The sequence below is a fragment of the Lemur catta genome, chromosome 19, assembly GCF_020740605.2.
Source record: "Lemur catta isolate mLemCat1 chromosome 19, mLemCat1.pri, whole genome shotgun sequence".
NCBI classification, from domain to species: Eukaryota; Metazoa; Chordata; class Mammalia; order Primates; family Lemuridae; genus Lemur; species Lemur catta.
Window position 1 is genome coordinate 28,266,155 of NC_059146.1, and position 16,696 is coordinate 28,282,850.

At 45.4% G+C, this 16,696-nt stretch overlaps 1 protein-coding gene across 2 annotated transcripts; it reads left to right on the plus strand.

The window, feature by feature from the left end:
- Window positions 1–404: 404 nt before the first annotated feature.
- LYPD4 (LY6/PLAUR domain containing 4) lies at window positions 405–2,262 on the plus strand. Of its 2 annotated transcripts, XM_045531609.1 has the most exons (4): window positions 405–591; window positions 786–929; window positions 1,395–1,721; window positions 1,992–2,262. In XM_045531609.1, the coding sequence occupies exons 1-4, from the start codon at window positions 525–527 to the stop codon at window positions 2,192–2,194; spliced, it is 741 nt and encodes a 246-aa protein (XP_045387565.1). In that variant the 5' UTR covers window positions 405–524; the 3' UTR covers window positions 2,195–2,262. The 2 variants fall into 2 exon arrangements, with proteins under 2 accessions (XP_045387565.1, XP_045387566.1); XM_045531610.1 differs by lacking the exon at window positions 786–929 and having other exon boundaries at window positions 413–630.
- The last annotated feature ends 14,434 nt before the right edge of the window (window positions 2,263–16,696 follow it).

Genomic DNA, 16,696 nt, shown 5'->3' on the forward strand with positions numbered 1-16,696 from the left:
AGGAGTTCGAGACCAGCCTGAGCAAGAGTGAGACCCTGTCTCTACTAAAAATAGAAAGAAATTATATGGACAACTAAAAATATATACAGAAAAAATTAGCCAGGCATGGTGGCGCATGCCTGTAGTCCCAGCTACTTGGAGGCTGAGGCAGGAGGATCGCTTGAGCCCAGGAGTTTGAGGTTGCTGTGAGCTGGGCTGACACTATGGCACTCTAGCCCGGGCAACAGAGTGAGACTCTGTCTCAAAAAAAAAAAAAAAAAAAAAAAGAAAAGAAAAGCTGTTAAATAATATGGTGGGTATAGGTTAGATTGGAAGGGAAATAATGGAGCTGGGAAGACCTGTGTCCCTGAAGGTCTCAGGGAGCCTATGTCCCAGAAACTGACCCAATCAACTTTTTGCTTCAGAAACAGTGACCCAGAAGCAGGTGGACAAAGAATTCAGGGACTGACAGAAACGGAGCTTGGAACCCAGACTGAAACTGGTTCCAGATTGACTTCTAGCATCCAGGACCCAGACACAGGGCCATGGGACCCCAGCATTTGAGACCTGTGCAGCTGCTCTGCCTCCTGGGGACTATCTCCACGCTGCCTCGTATGTCCTGTGGGGCTGGATGTTTTAAGACCCCAAAAGGTGGGAGGCCGGATTCACATCACTGGGGGAAGGAGGGCTGGCTGTCTAGGTCCCTCAGGGGACAGGACCTGTGGAGGCTGAGCTCTTGGTTGGCAGTTCAGGGGCTGAGAATGTGATGTGAGGGGCTGATGACTGGAAGAGCATTCTCCTTTTAGGGACTGAAGCTCTTTTGTGCTATGAGGCAACAGCCTCAGCCTTCAGAGCTGTTGCTTTTCATAACTGGAAGTGGCTTCTGATGAGAAGTATGGTGTGTAAGCTGAAGGAAGGCTGCGAGGAGACGCTAGTGCTCATCGAGACAGGTGAAGTGGGGTGGGTCTGACACATTTCTCTTTGCTTGCTCTGCTGATCCCCAGCTCCACTCCCAGCACCCAGGGACTCTGGACTGGAGTTCCAAATATTTCCCTCATTAGATGTTTGGAATAATGTCAGGACATTGGCAGGAGAGGGGCAGGACCCAGGTGGTTGTGGTGTGAGCTGGATAAAAGGGCAGCATGGAGGTGGGCAGATCCCTGGAGGAAGGGGCTGTCTGGGGGAGTAGAAAAGAAGGAGGGGTGCAAGGGAGAGAAGCAGGGCTACTGCGGGGCAAAGAATGCAGAGATCTAGATGGAGACCCCACTCTGTGCCCTGTGCAGCTGCTAGGAGCGGACACAGGGGCAGAAGCAAAGCTGGTGATGGGGTGGGAAGGGTACAGGAGGAGCAGGGGGCAGGGGGCTCTGGGTAAGGCAACAACACTGATCAGAGCTGTCTAATCCTCTACTCTGCAGGGGCCAGAAGAGGAGTTGTGGGTTTTAAAGGCTGCAGCTCAGCCTTATCTTACCCTTCCCAAATCTCCTACCTCGTTTCACCACCTGGAGTGTCCATTGCCTCCTATAGTCGAGTCTGCCGGACTTATCTCTGCAACAACCTTACCAATTTGGAGCCTTTTGTGAACCTCAAAGCCAAAGCTCCTAAGTCTACAACATCTTCTTCCTACAATTGTCCAACCTGTGTGGGCGAGCACACTAAGAGTTGCCTTCCAAATTTTGTCACCACCGCTGCTTGCCCCGACACCGCTCCTACGTGTTACAGTTCTACCTTAAAATTTCAGGCAGGTGAGAGGAGAGGAACTTTGCTTATCAAATCGTACTCTATGCCAGGTGCTGTCTGGTGTCTTTACATCTCTGAGAGAGGCTGGTGGGATCTGGAGATGGGACTGGGGGTGCAGGGGACCAGGTACATGAATTCCAAGGAACAAGGGGTAAGGTACCTGGTGCCCAAGTCTCTGGTGGGAGAGCAGGTGTCCTGGCTTATGAGGGGCCTGGGAAGAGGGCAGGGCTCTGAGTTTTGAAAGTGTCCCTGATTCCTCGCTCTCTTCCTCGTAGGGCTTCTCAATACCACCTTCCTCCTCATGGGCTGTGCTCGTGAACATCACCAGCTTTTAGCAGATTTTCAGCATATTGGGAGCATCAGAGTGTCTGAGGTCCTCAACATCTTAGAGAAGTCCCAGATTGCTGGTGCAGGGCCCTCCAGGCAGCGCCCTGCTTGGGGCATCCTCTTAGGTCTCCTGCTTGCCTTCAGGGACTGACTGTCTAGCTGGACTAGACAAACACCCAGACCCCTTTGCATCACCAAATAAAGTTGCAGAGTTACCTTTCTGCTTTGTCTTGTGGTCCATGAGAGTGTGGAGGTGTGGAAGGTGTGAGGAGGGCCAGACATGTCCAGGGAGGCAGGGGTGCCCAGAGGAAGAGAAGCCAGGCAAAGTGACAATGTCATGCCCAGCAACTGGGGGAACTCAAATATTCCTTTTCTCCTTCCCCCTCCTTTGAGGGCCTGATCTGTAGCCTGGGTTCACCCTAGACATATGAAATACCAGCCAAATCTCTCCCCTTTTCTGGGCCTCAGTTTCCTTCTCTCTAAAAGGAAGGGTCTTATGAGGTAGAGCTGAGTTTCATTAGGGTGATTTTTTTTAATATTTTATTTTTAATTTAATTTATTTTTTTTTGAGACAGGGTCTCACTTTGTTGCCTGGGCTAGAGTGCCGTGGCATCAGCCTAGCTCACAGCAACCTCAAACTCCTGGGCTCAAGCAATCCTACTGCCTCAGCCTCCTGAGTAGCTGGGACTACAGGCAAGCACCACCATGCCCAGCTATTTTTTTTCCTATATATATGTTTTTAGTTGTCCAGATAATTTCTTTCTGTTTTTAGTAGAGATGGGGTCTCGCTTTTGCTCAAGTTGGTCTTGAACTCCTGGCCTCAAGCGATCCTCCCACCTCGGCCTCCCAGAGTGCTAGGATTACAGATGTGAGCCATCGCACCCAGCCTATGGTGATTTTTTAACTGTGATCGCTTACTGAGTGTCTACTCTGTGTGTGTCAGACACAGTACTAGTGTCTGTGCTAGTGTTTTACATACCAGATCTCATTTAATCCTTACAAGACCCCAGTGATAGAACTTTTATCCCTATTTTGCAGAGAAGAAGCTGAGTCTTAAATTACGTGCCCAGAGTAGCATCTCCTTTGCTTCTGGCAGATCTTTGTCCTGCTGAGGGAATTTCATTGGAAGCTTTGGAGACCTGCTTTCCTCTGCCCAGTAGTCATTTCTTTGTTAAGGAGGAGAGAGGACAGCAGGGCTGGGATGGCTGGTACTCACCCAAAGTTTAGTTTCTGGGCTCCTAGGAGAGGACAGTGTGATTCTTCTCTCTGGCCATAAGGGGGCAGCAGATACACCTACCTTGCAACTTCATGACTTCAGGTTGAGAGAGAGAGAAAGTGTGTGTGAGTGTTAGGGGTGGGGAATAGGGAAGGAAGAGTCTCTGTGTAAAGCCATTCATGTGTGTGATCTCTGTTTAATTTTCTCCACTATTTTATGAGGTTTAGAGGGAGGGACTTAGGGTGGTTTACTATGGGTTGAGCGTTTTCTGTGTATTACCTCATTCATCCTTACTACAATCTTATTAAACAGATATTGTCATTTCTATATTTCCATTTTACAGATGAGGAAACAGGCTTAAGTTTCCAGAGCCCACCTTTGTTACCAGCTTGAGAAAGCGGGATCTGAAGTACAAGTGCCTGCAACTGGCCTCAGAAGTGGGAATGGCACGAGGTCTCGATTACCATGGACCTGGATTACCTCCATTACCAATCTAGGTTCTGGAAGCGGCGGGGAAGCCAAAGGAGGCGATGGTAAGTGGAATAGGGCTGAATGGAGAGCAGAGAGCCTGTGGCAGGAGGCTCTTAGGTCACTGAAGAGCTTCTTAGGGATGAGTTTTGTCAGTGGACTTACCCACCCTTTCCTAACTTCCAATCAGTTGGGCTACTAGGTAGTTTTATAGGGCTCAGCCAAGGCCTGAGTGGGCCATGCACGCTTCTACAGATTCTCTTAATTCCACTAGCCAAGGTGGTGAGGATCTCAACAACCTTCAAAGGGAATTGACAAGTCAAAGGGAGTGTTGTCCTACGTGTCCCAAATGGATGGCCCCAATCCTGATACCAGGGATGGGACATGTTTACTGTATACAAAAGACTATGTGTAACAAAAATATTGGGTATAGAGTGTAATTTAATGAACCCTATGGACATATCACCCAACCCAAGAACTAGAACATCAGGAGTAATTTGCATCTTACTTGTGTGTTTTTTCCCATCCCATCTCTTTGCCTCCTCCCACAGAATAACCACCACTCCACATTTTATTTAGTTTTTCTTGGGTTTTTATATGTTTTGATTATATATGAATTATATATATGTGTGTATAAATATATACATATATTTTTAAGAGACAGATTCTCGCTTTGTTGCCCAGGCTGGAATGCAGTGGTATGATCATAGCTCACTGCAGCCTCAAACTCCTGGGCTCAAATGATCCTCCTGTCTCAGCCTCCTAAGTAGCTGGTAACTACAGACACGTGCCACCATGCCCAGATAATTAAAAAAAAATATTTTAGAGACAGGGCCTTTCTGTGTTGCCCAAGCTGGTCTCAAATTGAGGCTCAAGTGATCCTCCTGACTTGGCCTCTTGAGGAGCTGGGATTACAGGGTTGAGCCACTGCACATGGCTGTATTATATGTTAAAATGATAAATATTGTTTAGATTTGCTTGCTTTTGAGCTCTGTAAAAATGGTATCTTATTCTATCTAGTTTTCTGGAAGGTGGTTTAAAAAAGCTCATCATTATGTTTCTAATATTCACCCATGTTCCAGTGTTTTATTTTCATTGATGTATTGCATCCTATTGTGCTATTATATCATGTTTGACCTATCCATTCTCCTTCAATTGTGTTTGGATTTTTACCCCAGTTTTTGGCTACTACTATGACCATTTCTACTGTGAATATTCTTTTTTTTTTTTTTTTGGAGACAGGGTCTCACTCTGTCACCCAGGATAGAGTGCAATGGAATCATCATAGCTCCCTGCAACCTCAAACTCCTGGCTCAAGCGATTTTCCTGCCTTAGCCTCCCAAGTAGTTGGGACTATAGGCACATGCTACCATGCCCAGCTAATTTTTCTAGAGATGAGATCTCGCTCTTGTTCAGTTTGGTCTCGAACTCCTGGCCTCAAGTGATCTTCCCACCTCGGCCTCCCGAAGTGTTAGGATTACAGGCATGAGCTGTTGCGCCTGGCTACTATGAATATTTTTATACATGTGTCCTTGTCTTGTATGTATGTGTATACACACAGGAGTGGAATTGCTGGGCTGTAGGGTTTGTTCAGCCTTGGGAGATAATGCCAAATCCCTTTCGAAAATGGTTGTACCAATTATACATTACTAGTGAGAGAGTAAAGAATTTTTGTTGATCCACATGCCCTCCAAGTTTTCAGATTTAAAAATTTTTGCCAGTCTGGTGGGTGTAAAATGGTATCTCATGGTCTGAACTCATATTTCCCTGGTTACTACATAGGTTGAGCTTCTTCTCATGGGTGTATTGATTGTGCCTCTTTTGTAAATGCCCCTTTTTGGGGGCCTATTTTTCTATAGGGTTGTTAATCTTTGTCTTAGTGATATGTAGGATTTCTTTTGTGTTTTTATATATTATACACTAACTCTTTGTCAGATTGTCTTCATTTCTTATGGTATCTTTTGAAGTGGAGAATTTTAATGTTGAATTTATCAACCTTCCAGTTTTATGGCTGATTCTTCTTCTGCCTTGTTTTAAGAGATCCTTCCCTACCCCCAAATCTAAGATACTATCCTTTATTTCCTCGAAAAAAATTAGGTTTGGGCCAAATTGTTTGGCTTTTCACATTTAAATTCTTAATCCGTTTAGAATTGATTTTGGTTCATCTCTGAAGTAGAAATCTAATTTTATTTTTTCATATGGGTAACTAATTGCTTAGCCCTCTTTATTGACTAATTCTTTCTTTCCGTGATTATCTGCAATGGCATCTTGGCTGTATTTCAAAGTTCAAATTTGTATGAATCTGTCTGGGTCTTCTATTTTTTCCATTGATCAAATTAGCTACTCTTGTGCCAGTACTACACAGTCTTAATTTTTATATCTTTAAAAAATATTTTATTGTTTACTTTCTTTATTTTTATATTTATTTTTTTATTACCCCCTGTAATTTTTATATCTTAAAATAAATCTTATTTCTATAAGACAAACCACCCTCCCCACTTGTTTTTCATCATTAAGAGAATCTTGGCTATTCTTGGACTTTTGCACATCCATATACATTTAGGAGCAGCTTGTCAAGTTCCATAAAAACCCTGTTGGCATTTTTGATTGGAATTTTGTTAAAAAATAGATGCTATGGGGGAAGAGTTTATATATTTATGAAATTGAGCATTTCTATCCATGAACATGTGCTGTCTCTCCATTTCTTTAGGTCTTCTTTAATATTTTTCAATAAGGTATTTTTATTTTCTGCATTAGGATCTTGTGCATCTTTTGTTATATTTATTCCAAAATAATCTATAGTATTTATTATTGTAAATGGTGTCTTTTTAAAATTATACTTTCTATTTGTTTCTAATTTATAGACATGCAATCGGTTTTTGTATAGTATATTGATGTTAAAACCAGACATTTTTCTGGAATCTTTTATTATTTCTAATAATTGGTTTATAGGCTTTTTGGGCTTCTCTGGGTAGATAATAATAACTTGTCATAACTATATGACAGCTGATATGTGCCGGCTGGCACATCCCAGTACAATATTGACAGTGCAGGGCATCTTTGGGTTATTTGTTTTTGTTTTTTAGAGATAGGGTCTTGCTTTGTTGCCCAGTCTGTAGCTTACTACAGACTTGTACTCTTGGGCTCAAGTGATGCTCCTACTTCAGCCTCCTGAGTAGCTAGGACCACAGATGTGCACCACCATGCTCAGCTAATTTACATTTTGTTTTGTAGAAAGGGGGTCTTGCTATGTTGCCCAGGCTGGTCTTGAACTTCTGGCCTCAAGTAATCCTCCTGTCTCAGCCTCCCAAAGTGCTGGGATTACAGGCATGAGCCACTGTGCCCGGCTGGGTTGTTCTTGATTTTAAATGGAATGCTTCCATTTTCCTATTAAGGATGGTGTTTATTGTTTTTTTTTTGTTGTTGTTGTCTTCCTTCTTTTTGGGGAGGGTTGATGTACTTTAGCAGAGTAAGTTCCTTTCTATTCCTAGTGTAATATTTAAAGAAAAATGGGTGGCAAATGTTACTAAGGGGTTTTTCTGCATCTATTGAGATAATCATGAGTTTTCCTTTTATTCTGTTAATGTGGTAAGTCATGTATACTTTAACACACTTTTAAAATTGATATATTACTTACATATAGAACAATGCATAAGTCATAAATGTACCACTTGATGAGTTTTCAAAAATTGAACACACCCATGTAACTGTCAGCTAGATCAGGAAATAAAACATTGCTAGCACCCTAGAAACTCCCTCATGTTCCCTTTCACTTATAGATTTCTAATGTTAGAACATTTTTGCTTTCCTGGAACAAACAAAACTTAGTCATGGTGCATCATCTTTTTTATGTATTACTTATTTGATTTTCTAATACCTTGTTTAGGATTTTTTGCATGTCTGTTCATGAGTGTGATTGGCCTGATACTGTCCTCTTTTGTACCTTTTTTTTTGTTCTGGTTTCAATGTCAAGTTTATACTTACCTCACAGAATGAGTTGGGGCATATTCCTTCTTTTTCCATTCTATGGAAGAATTTGTGTAAGATTGAGATGATGTATCTTGAAGGTTCTGTAGGACTCACTGACAAAATTTCTGGGCTGGGTATTTTTTCTCTCTTTTTTTAAAAAAACCTTTCACATAAAAATTTTCAAATATATGCAAAGAGAATTTGTATACAAACATATACAAATGAACTCGAGTTTATTATACTAGAGAGAATGGTATAGTACACCCTCATATATTCATCGACAGCTTCAGAAATATCAACTCATGATGGACTTTGCTGTGTCTATAAATATCCATTCCCCTACCCACTGGGTTAAATATCAGAAATCATATAATTTTGTTTATAAACACTTAAGATGCCATTTCCCATCCCTCCCATTAAAAAAATCCATATCTGTGACACCCCTCCCCCAAATCTGCCAGGCACAAATCATGTGGAAAAATTTCCCCTGATTCACAGTTTCTATACTGGGAAAAGCCTCCCCACCATCTTGGGTTTCCTGGCAGGATACCTGTCCCTGTCTCAACCCGTAGGAATCATAGAGAGTGCCCAAAGGGAGAAATATCCTTGGGGTCAGGTGAGACAAAAGTGGGAGGGAAGCCTACCACTCCTAGACCTGGAAACTCTGTAGCTCAGCCAAAGGAGATGCCAAATGAGAGTGGCTGTTCAGCAGCCACATGCTACAGGAGGTTCCTTCCACAGATCCCCTGGGCATGAACACCTTCCCACACTACTGGGATATCCCCTCTGGGACCGCCTTCATTCTGGTGGACAGCACTCTGGTTGTTTACTAGAACCAAGGCAAAACCAGGGCTTAAGGCCCCATCTAGTGCCCCCAAAGAGGCAGTGACCTAGTGGGGAAAAAAGAAAAAAAGATAGAAAGTCAACAGGTAAATTACAAAGAATCTCTAAGAAAACATATCTAATAACCAAAACAAAACCAAGCATGGTGACTCATGCCTGTACTTTCAGCAATGTGGAAGGCTGAGGTGGGAGGATTGCTTGAAGCTAAGAGTTTGAGATCAGCCTGGACAACATATCGAGATTCCATTTCTAAAAAAGAATTCTGGTGTGGTGGCACATGCCTGTGGGCCTACTTACTCAGGAGGCTGAGGTGGGAGGATTGCTTGAGCCCCGGAGTTCGAGGTTATAGTGAGCTATGATCACACCACTGCACTCCAGCCTAGGCCAGGTGGAGTGTTTTGTTCAACATACATGTGTAGACATTTCCCATGGGGTCTTGCTTGTATTATATCAGAACTCCATCAGGTTCTGGGTTTGTGAGTCCCAATCTCTATTGCTTCAAATATTCTAGCCCTTCCCTCCTTCTCAATGAGATGTCCCCAAACTCAGATTCCTGTAAATGTCTTTGTCTGTGTTTGTATGCAGTAGATTACACTGTGCATGCCCCTGGGGGGCAGTGATGTGTCTGGGCTGAGCGCTGGGTAGGGGTCTTAGAGTGGAAGAGTGAGGGGCAGGAGGGAAAGTTCAGTGTCAGGGGAGCAGAGGGGAAAGGAGGGACAAGGCAACTTCACTTCTCACTCCCAGGGGCCAGAACAGGAAGTGTGAGCTGCTTCCTCTCCTGTTCACCTGGTCCTGGCCTCACCTGTTGAGATGGCGTCACACTCACAGTCTCACGCTGGGCTGCACCTCACAGAGCCTGTGTCGTCTCCTGCCCACGCTTGCCCTCATCTGTTCCTGTTCCAGGCAGCTGCCCCTGTGGTCGTGGCCCCCTCTCAGTCTGTGGCCTCACTGGCCTCTGCCATGTGTTCTTTTTTTTTTTTTTTTGAGACAGAGTCTTGCTTTTTTGCCCTGGCTAGAATGCCGTGGCATTAGCCTAGCTCACAGCAACCTCAAACTCCTGGGCTTAAGCGATCCTCCTGCCTCAGCCTCCCGAGTAGCTGGGACTACTACAGGCATGCACCACCATGCCTGGCTAATTTTTTTCTATATATATTTTTAGTTGTCCATATAATTTCTTTCTATTTTTAGTAGAGATGGGGTCTCGCTCTTGCTCAGGCTGGTCTCAAACCCCTGAACTCAAACAATCCACCCTCCTCGGCTTCCCAAGTGCTAGGATTACAGGCGTGAGCCACCGCACCCGGCCTCTGTCATGTGTTCTGAACCCTGATCCCTGTGAGGGGGGAAGGGTGGAGCTGAGATTGGTGCTGTCCAGGGTGCTGCATTTCCGGACAGCTTGAGGATGAGGGACCCTGATGTGTCACCAGGGAGGAGGCCCCAGGAGGAGCTGTGTTTGAGGGGTTTCCAGATCACAGGGGGTCCTGCTCCAGGGTGGAATGGACGCATGAACTGCAGGGACCCAGCTCAGGCTGGTCAACCAGCTTCTCCAGCTCTGGGTTCCTTTCAGTAGCTGATTCTCTTGCGTTGTCCCTGAGCCCATGCTAGAGTCCTCCTCATAATGTCCAGATGGTCACAGCTGTGTGTGGAGCCCTAATGGAGCTTCCCAGGTCCTTGTGCATAGCGTCCAGGGGACAGGACCATTATCTCCCCTTTCTGAACCCCACAACAAGATCTGAATAGTGGTCGGGGTCAGATAAAGTGAGAATCCACTGGAAGGGTGCATGTCCTGGGAGTGCTGTGGTCTGTGTGTTCAGCTTAACTCTCAGTCTCTTTGCAAATACATTTATTTTGTGCATCTACAGTTGGCTGGTCAGTCTCATGTCCCTAAATCCTTGGATCTCTCTTACAGAAGGTCATGAGGGGTCTGTAGTCCGTACCTGAGTATAATGAGGACTCTGATTGGGGTGAATGTGTCTTACATGGTGGGGTTTTTTTCACCAAAAACTTTTAAAAAATTGTGGTTAAAAAAATATAATAAGATGCCGCTTAACCATTTTTAATTGTCCAATGAAGTAGAATCAACTACCTTCACGATGTTAAACAACCGTCACCCCTATTTTCCTACAGAAGACCTTGTCAAAGACCAATTGACTGTAAATATGAGGGTTTATTTCTGGACTCCCAATTCTAATCCATTGGTATATGTGTATCCTTATTGCAGTTCCACACTGTTTTGATTACTGTAGCTTTGTAGTAATTTTTCAAGTAAGAAACTGTGAGTCTTCCAATTTTCTTTTTGTTTGTTAAGATTGTTTTTGCTATTCTGGGTGATCTGTGTATATTTAAAAAAATGTATTTCCATGGTTCTCATTTGGGAACCTTTCCTTACCCCCTCCCAGATGAATTTGATGGTCTGGAAATATTTTTAGGAACTTTATTTAAGTAGATAAAATATCCTCATTTTATTTGCTAAGTTGCTTCCTGGTATGGTTTGAATGTTTGTCTGCTTCAAAACTCATGTTACTAAGGGCCCATGAAGAGGTGATTGGATCGTCAGGGTTCTGTCCTCATGAATGGATTAACCCATTGGATTATTGGGTCAATGGGTTAATGGGTTAATTGGTTATCAGGGGAGTGGACTAGTTATGAGTGTGTGTTTGTTATAAAGCCATTCTGGTTCTCAGCCTTTGCCTCTCTCACCCTTCATGCCTTTTGCCACAGTGGGACATGGCATGAGGCCCTCACCAGAAGCCAACCTGAGGTGGCCACCTGATCTTGGACTTTCCAGCCTTCATAACTGTAAGAAATAAATTTATTTTCTTTATAAATTACCCAGTCTCTTGTAGTCTGTTATTGCAATTGATAACAGACTAAGATATCTCCCAGTGAAAGACTTGAGAGACACTTGAAGCTCTTGCACATATGATGAGGGACAGTGAGTTCTGTGATGATGGGCATAGAGGACACTGTTTAGGGACATGGTTTTTTAGATCTTTTATTATTTTTATTAAAAGTTTTTCTCTTTATTTTTAATTTTTATGATACATTATCTTTGTAAATATTTATGGGGTACATGGGAAATTTTGTTACATGCATAGAACGTGTGATGACGAAGTCAGGGTGTTTATCCATGATCTGTGTATTTAACATTTTTATGTGTTGGGTGCATTTAAAGTCCTCTCTTTTAGCTCTTTTGAAGAATACTATACATTGTTGTTGGCTATAGTCACCGTACTCTGCTATCAAATGTTGGAACTTATTTCTTATATCTAACTGTATGTTAGATTGACCATTGACCATTGACCAACCTCTCTTCATCCCCCTCTCCCTACAAACACTTCAAAATCTCTAGTATCTGTCATTCTACACTCTACCTCCATGTAATCAAATTTTTAGCTTCCACATATGAGTGGGAACATGTGATATTTGTCTTTCTGTTTCTGGCTAATTTCACTTAACATAATAATTTCTAGTTCCATCCATGTTGCTGTAAAGGACATGATTTCATTCTTTTGTTATGGCTGAATAGTGTTCCATTGTGTATATATACCATATTTTCTTTTTTAAAAAATTTCAAAATATTAAGAGGGTACAAATGTTTTTGTTACAAGGATAGCTTTTATAATGCTTAAAGTCAGGGCTGCTAGTGAGCCCAACATCTGAATAGTGTTCATTGTACCTGTTAGGTAGGTTTTTACCCCTCCCCTCCTCCCCCTCCCCGTTTTTGATTTCCAATGACTTTTACTTCTCTCTGTGCCCATGTGTGCCCATCAATTAGTTCCAAATTATTAGAGAGTCCATGTGGTGTTTGTTTTTCTATTCTGAAGATACTTAGGATAATAGTCTCCAGTTCCATCCAAATTGCTGAAAAAGACATTAATTCATTCCTTTTTATGGCTGAGTAGTACTCCATAGTATACATATACCACATTTTGTTAATCTACTCATGAACTGAGGGGCACTTAGGTTGATTCCATATCTTTGTGACCGTGAATTGTGCTGCAGTGAGCATTTGTGTGCATGTGTCCTTTTGATAAAATGACTTCTTTTCCTTAGGGTAGATACCCAGTAGTGGGATTGCTGGGTCGAATAGTAAGTCTATATTTATTTCTTTGAGGAATTTCCATACTGTTTTTCACAGAGGTAGTACTAATTTGCAGTCCCACCAACAGTGTATAAGCATTCCTTTCTCTCTGCATCCACACCAGCATCTATTGTTTTTTGACCTTTTAGTAATAGCTATTCTGACGATGGAAAGGTGATATCTCATTATGGTTTTAATTTGCATTTTCCAGATGATTAGTGATGTTGAGCATTTTTTCATATGCTTGTTGGCTATTTGTCTATCTTCTTTTGAAAGGTTTCTGTTCGTTGTAGGTTCTCCTGGGATGTCACTGTCAACCTCAGTTCCCACCCATTTGGAGCACAGACTTCAAATTGCACACCTGGTACAGGATAGGCATGGAGGGGCACTGTCAGCCTGGTCATGGGGGCTACACTCTGTACTGCAAATCCCCTCACTGGGGCATAGAGGTGTGCTCTCTGTTGGCATGAAGCTCCTTCCTCCCAGGGAGGCAGCACCTGGCCCCCTGTTGCCTCCTCCCTGCAGCCCTGCCCTCTTTAAGCCTCTCCCTCCCCAGCTTCCAGCCCCAACTCAACCCTCACACGATCTCTGAGTGACGTCCCCAGGTCATTCGCCCTGTGTGCTCAGCTCCTGACACCTGCCTGGTGTTGTCCGTGATCCTCCAGGTTCCCGGAGTGGTGTGTGTGTGTGTGTGTGATGGGCACCTGCACGCATGCGAGATCTCACAGGAAGGGAATTTGAATCCTTCAACAAATATTTATTTAAATGCAAGGATTCATGGAGCAGGCCTCCTGCTTATGCTAAACAATGGTTTGTGTTGTAGATTAGACCACTCTTCCTGACTGTTCATGGCCTCCCTGTGTTAGAATTACACATCCACACCTGGGTGGGGAATTAAAAAAAAATAAGAATTACACATCTACACCCTTTTGCCACTGACCTTGGGGTTCCATCCACTGGAAGGAGAGTGTGTTCCCCTCCGTGCCCCCATCTTCCTGGACATGGCCATGTGACCTGCAGAAGCTGAAGGACTGCAGGGCGTCCGCCCTCTGGCCTGATCTGCCACAAGAAGAGTGTCCCCTGGTGGCCCTTTTATCTCTGGTGCATTCAGGGAACCTGCTGTGTGTCACACACCTGAGGTCCCCTCAGAGGAACCCCTAGGAAAGGCCCAGAGCATCGGCTCCTCCCGTGTGTGGTCTGAGGTTGGAGCTGGGGGCCTGGTTCTCCTTATCTAGAGAGCTCCCTCCCTCTGGCCATGTTTCCTCAGGGAGCTCTGGCCTCAGCCAGGGTTCTGCTCCCCAGGCTCCCTGGGGCTCTCGCCTTAACTTCTGCAGGGTCTGGGTGTCAGATGGCTGTGCCCCTGTTCTGAGCTGTCCCCATGCGGTGGCCACAGGAGTGCCCCTGTGGGAGGTAGAGGCCTGTGGGTTGGATTTGATGTGGGCATTGCAGGTGGCCTTGCCTCACTGCTGGTTACTGTGGGAGGCTTCAGGGACTCACTGGGAAGCCTGGCACTTGCCATAGGTGTGCAGACACTTCCTCAGCTGAAGGAGCCCTCAATTCGTAGTTTGCCTCTGGCTTCTGTGTTGTCCACATCATGAATGGATTTGAGTGGAATTTCATGACAGATCATTTTGCTTCTCTTCTGATGACTATAAGTTTTTTTCTAGTTAATCTCTTGATGTGGTAAAGGCAGCAGTTGCTTTTCGAGTGTTTAAACCCACCTTGCATTCCTGGGGGACAAACTCAATGTGGGCAATCCTGATTCCTTTTGTGGTATTTTATTTAGGGGCTTGTCCTCTCAGTTCACAAGAAAGGCCTGCAATTTGGCGTCCTCATTCTTTCCTGTTCTGCTTTTGCCGTGAAGGTTATACTGCCACATAAACTGAGCTAATGTGCATTCTTTATTTTTCCTATTCTCCACAAGAGTTTCATAAGATTGGAGTGAACTGATGTGTTGATTGTTTTGTGGATATTGTTTTTTTTCTTTAACCTGAAGAGATTTCACACTCTGTGTTTTGTGAAGTAAAATGAATAGAGCAGTAATTCCTGCATCTGTGTGTGCCCATGAAACCACTGCCCAGATCAAGACAGAGAACTTTGCCTGCACCAAGTACCCTCTCCTCCCCCTCCCAGCCATTGTAAGCCCGACGTCCCCTCCACTCTGATCTCCAGCACCAGAGATTGGTTTTGCCTCTTTGGGACCTGTGTATAAGTAAAATCATTCATCGTTTTTCCCTCTGCACCGGCTCCTCTCTTTCCGCTCTGTCCATGTGAGGCTACCCCTGTTGTGTGCAGCAGCAATCCATTCCTGTCCCGTGTTGTGGAATGTCCTTTAGTGGGAATACACCCCAGGATTCAACCACTGTCCCATTGGACATTTGGGTGGTTACAGTTTTTGGCTTTTCTGAATAACTCTGATGTGGACATTCTGATACCTGTACTTTTGTGAGCCTAACTCATTTCCTTGGGTATAAATATCATTGTATATGCTGGAACATCTCCTAAGATATCTACACATTTTAGATTCTCCTGCCCAATGGTTGAACAAACCTCTATTCCCACCAGCAGTGGCTCTGTGCTCAGTTGTTCCAGTTTGATATTTTCAGTCCATTTATGCCTTTCTCACATGGTTGGGATATTGGATGTTAAGATTTGAGATGCCCACTTTTTTGTTGAGACTCTGGGAGGAGGAGGAGGTCAGCTGAGAGAAAGGATCCACGTTCATTTCTGAATAGCAGGAACCTCGCTATGCATCAGAGAGCAAAGGGCCCCACAGTCCTGTGTGCCAAAGGACGGGCAGGGGCTGCCCCTGCCCCAGGCAGAGGCCCAAGCCTCGTCTCCAGGAACAGAGGACGCTCAGATCCTGAGAGCCCGCTGGGCCCATCGCTCTCCCTGACGGGGGTGGGGTAGCCTCCTGACCTCCCCACTGCCCCTGCCCTGGCTCCTGTGCATTCTCAGGCCCAGGGCCTACCCTGACCCCAGGCTTCTCTGCAGCCCCTTACACCCAGCACATTCCATGCCCACCTCCCAGCACCACAAACACCTGGCCCTCCCTGGCCTCCCCAGAGCCCACCTCACAGATGTGGGAAGATGCCTGGGTCCCCTTTGGGGAAGCCTGTGGGAGGCAGTGAGAGCTCAGCCCAGGGGGCCCTGGGTGCTCACTCACCAGTCACCTGCCTGGTGGCAGTGTGAGGGGCTCCTCTCCTGGGGTCCCCAGTCCTGTCCCTTCCCTGGATGAGCCCCCATAGGCTGGTTCCGTGGGGTATGATCCTTACCCCCATGCTCAGGTCAGGGACACTGAGAGCTCCCTGGGGACAGGTGTGGCGGGAGGTGGAGCTCACCAGGATGGCTGAATGGTCAGAGGAGCCATGGTCTGTGCATTAGAGAGGGGCAGCACCACCGGCCAGGACCACAGGGGGACAGCCCTATAAGCACCTGCTATTGTATTCTAGGGAAGGCGCCCTCTGGAGTTGTGCATCTTGGTACTTGCTGTGCATAGCTGCCCTCCACGGGGTCAGGGAGAGCAGAGGAGCAGCTCAGGGGTGCACAGTTCCCAGAGCCTGTGGGGAGAGGGAGATGCCAGAGTGAGAGCCCCTGAGCCTTGGGGAACTTGAGGGGAGGACCAAGGCCAGGCCCCACATGGATACTCTGTGGATTCTCTCTGCAGGACATTAGTTTTTCCAAGAATCTCCTGTGGCCTTTGGGGTGCAGGCCACTCCCTTTAGCCTGGGAACTGAGGGTGCAGGTTGAGGAGGATGAGTATTGCAGGGCTGGTGTGGGCATGGAGGGTGGAGGTGTCCAGGCTTTTGGGGTTCATCCCTAGCATGGTTCAGCCTGGGCTTGTGTCTGCTGTGAGCAGAGGTGCCTGGAAGCATCTTTACTGGGTGATGGTAAAACCCCACGGGGAGAGATCACGTCCTTGTCAGTGTCTGTCTCTTGCTGGGTCTCCGCCCAGGGTATCCCTCTCTCTACAGAACACGGTGTCGCCCTCACTGTGGAGATGACACAGTGAGATGGACAAGCGGTGGGATCTGGTGTTGAATGGGACCTTAAGCCAACAGTAATGACAGTGTCAG

Coding starts and splice junctions, on each gene's coding strand:
- LYPD4 (XM_045531609.1), top strand. CDS start 525: ATGGGACCCCAGCATTTGAGACCTGTGCAGCTGCTCTGCCTCCTGGGG. Junction 592..785: donor GACTATCTCCACGCTGCCTC/GTATGTCCTGTG, acceptor TTCTCCTTTTAG/GGACTGAAGCTCTTTTGTGC. Junction 930..1,394: donor GCTAGTGCTCATCGAGACAG/GTGAAGTGGGGT, acceptor TCTACTCTGCAG/GGGCCAGAAGAGGAGTTGTG.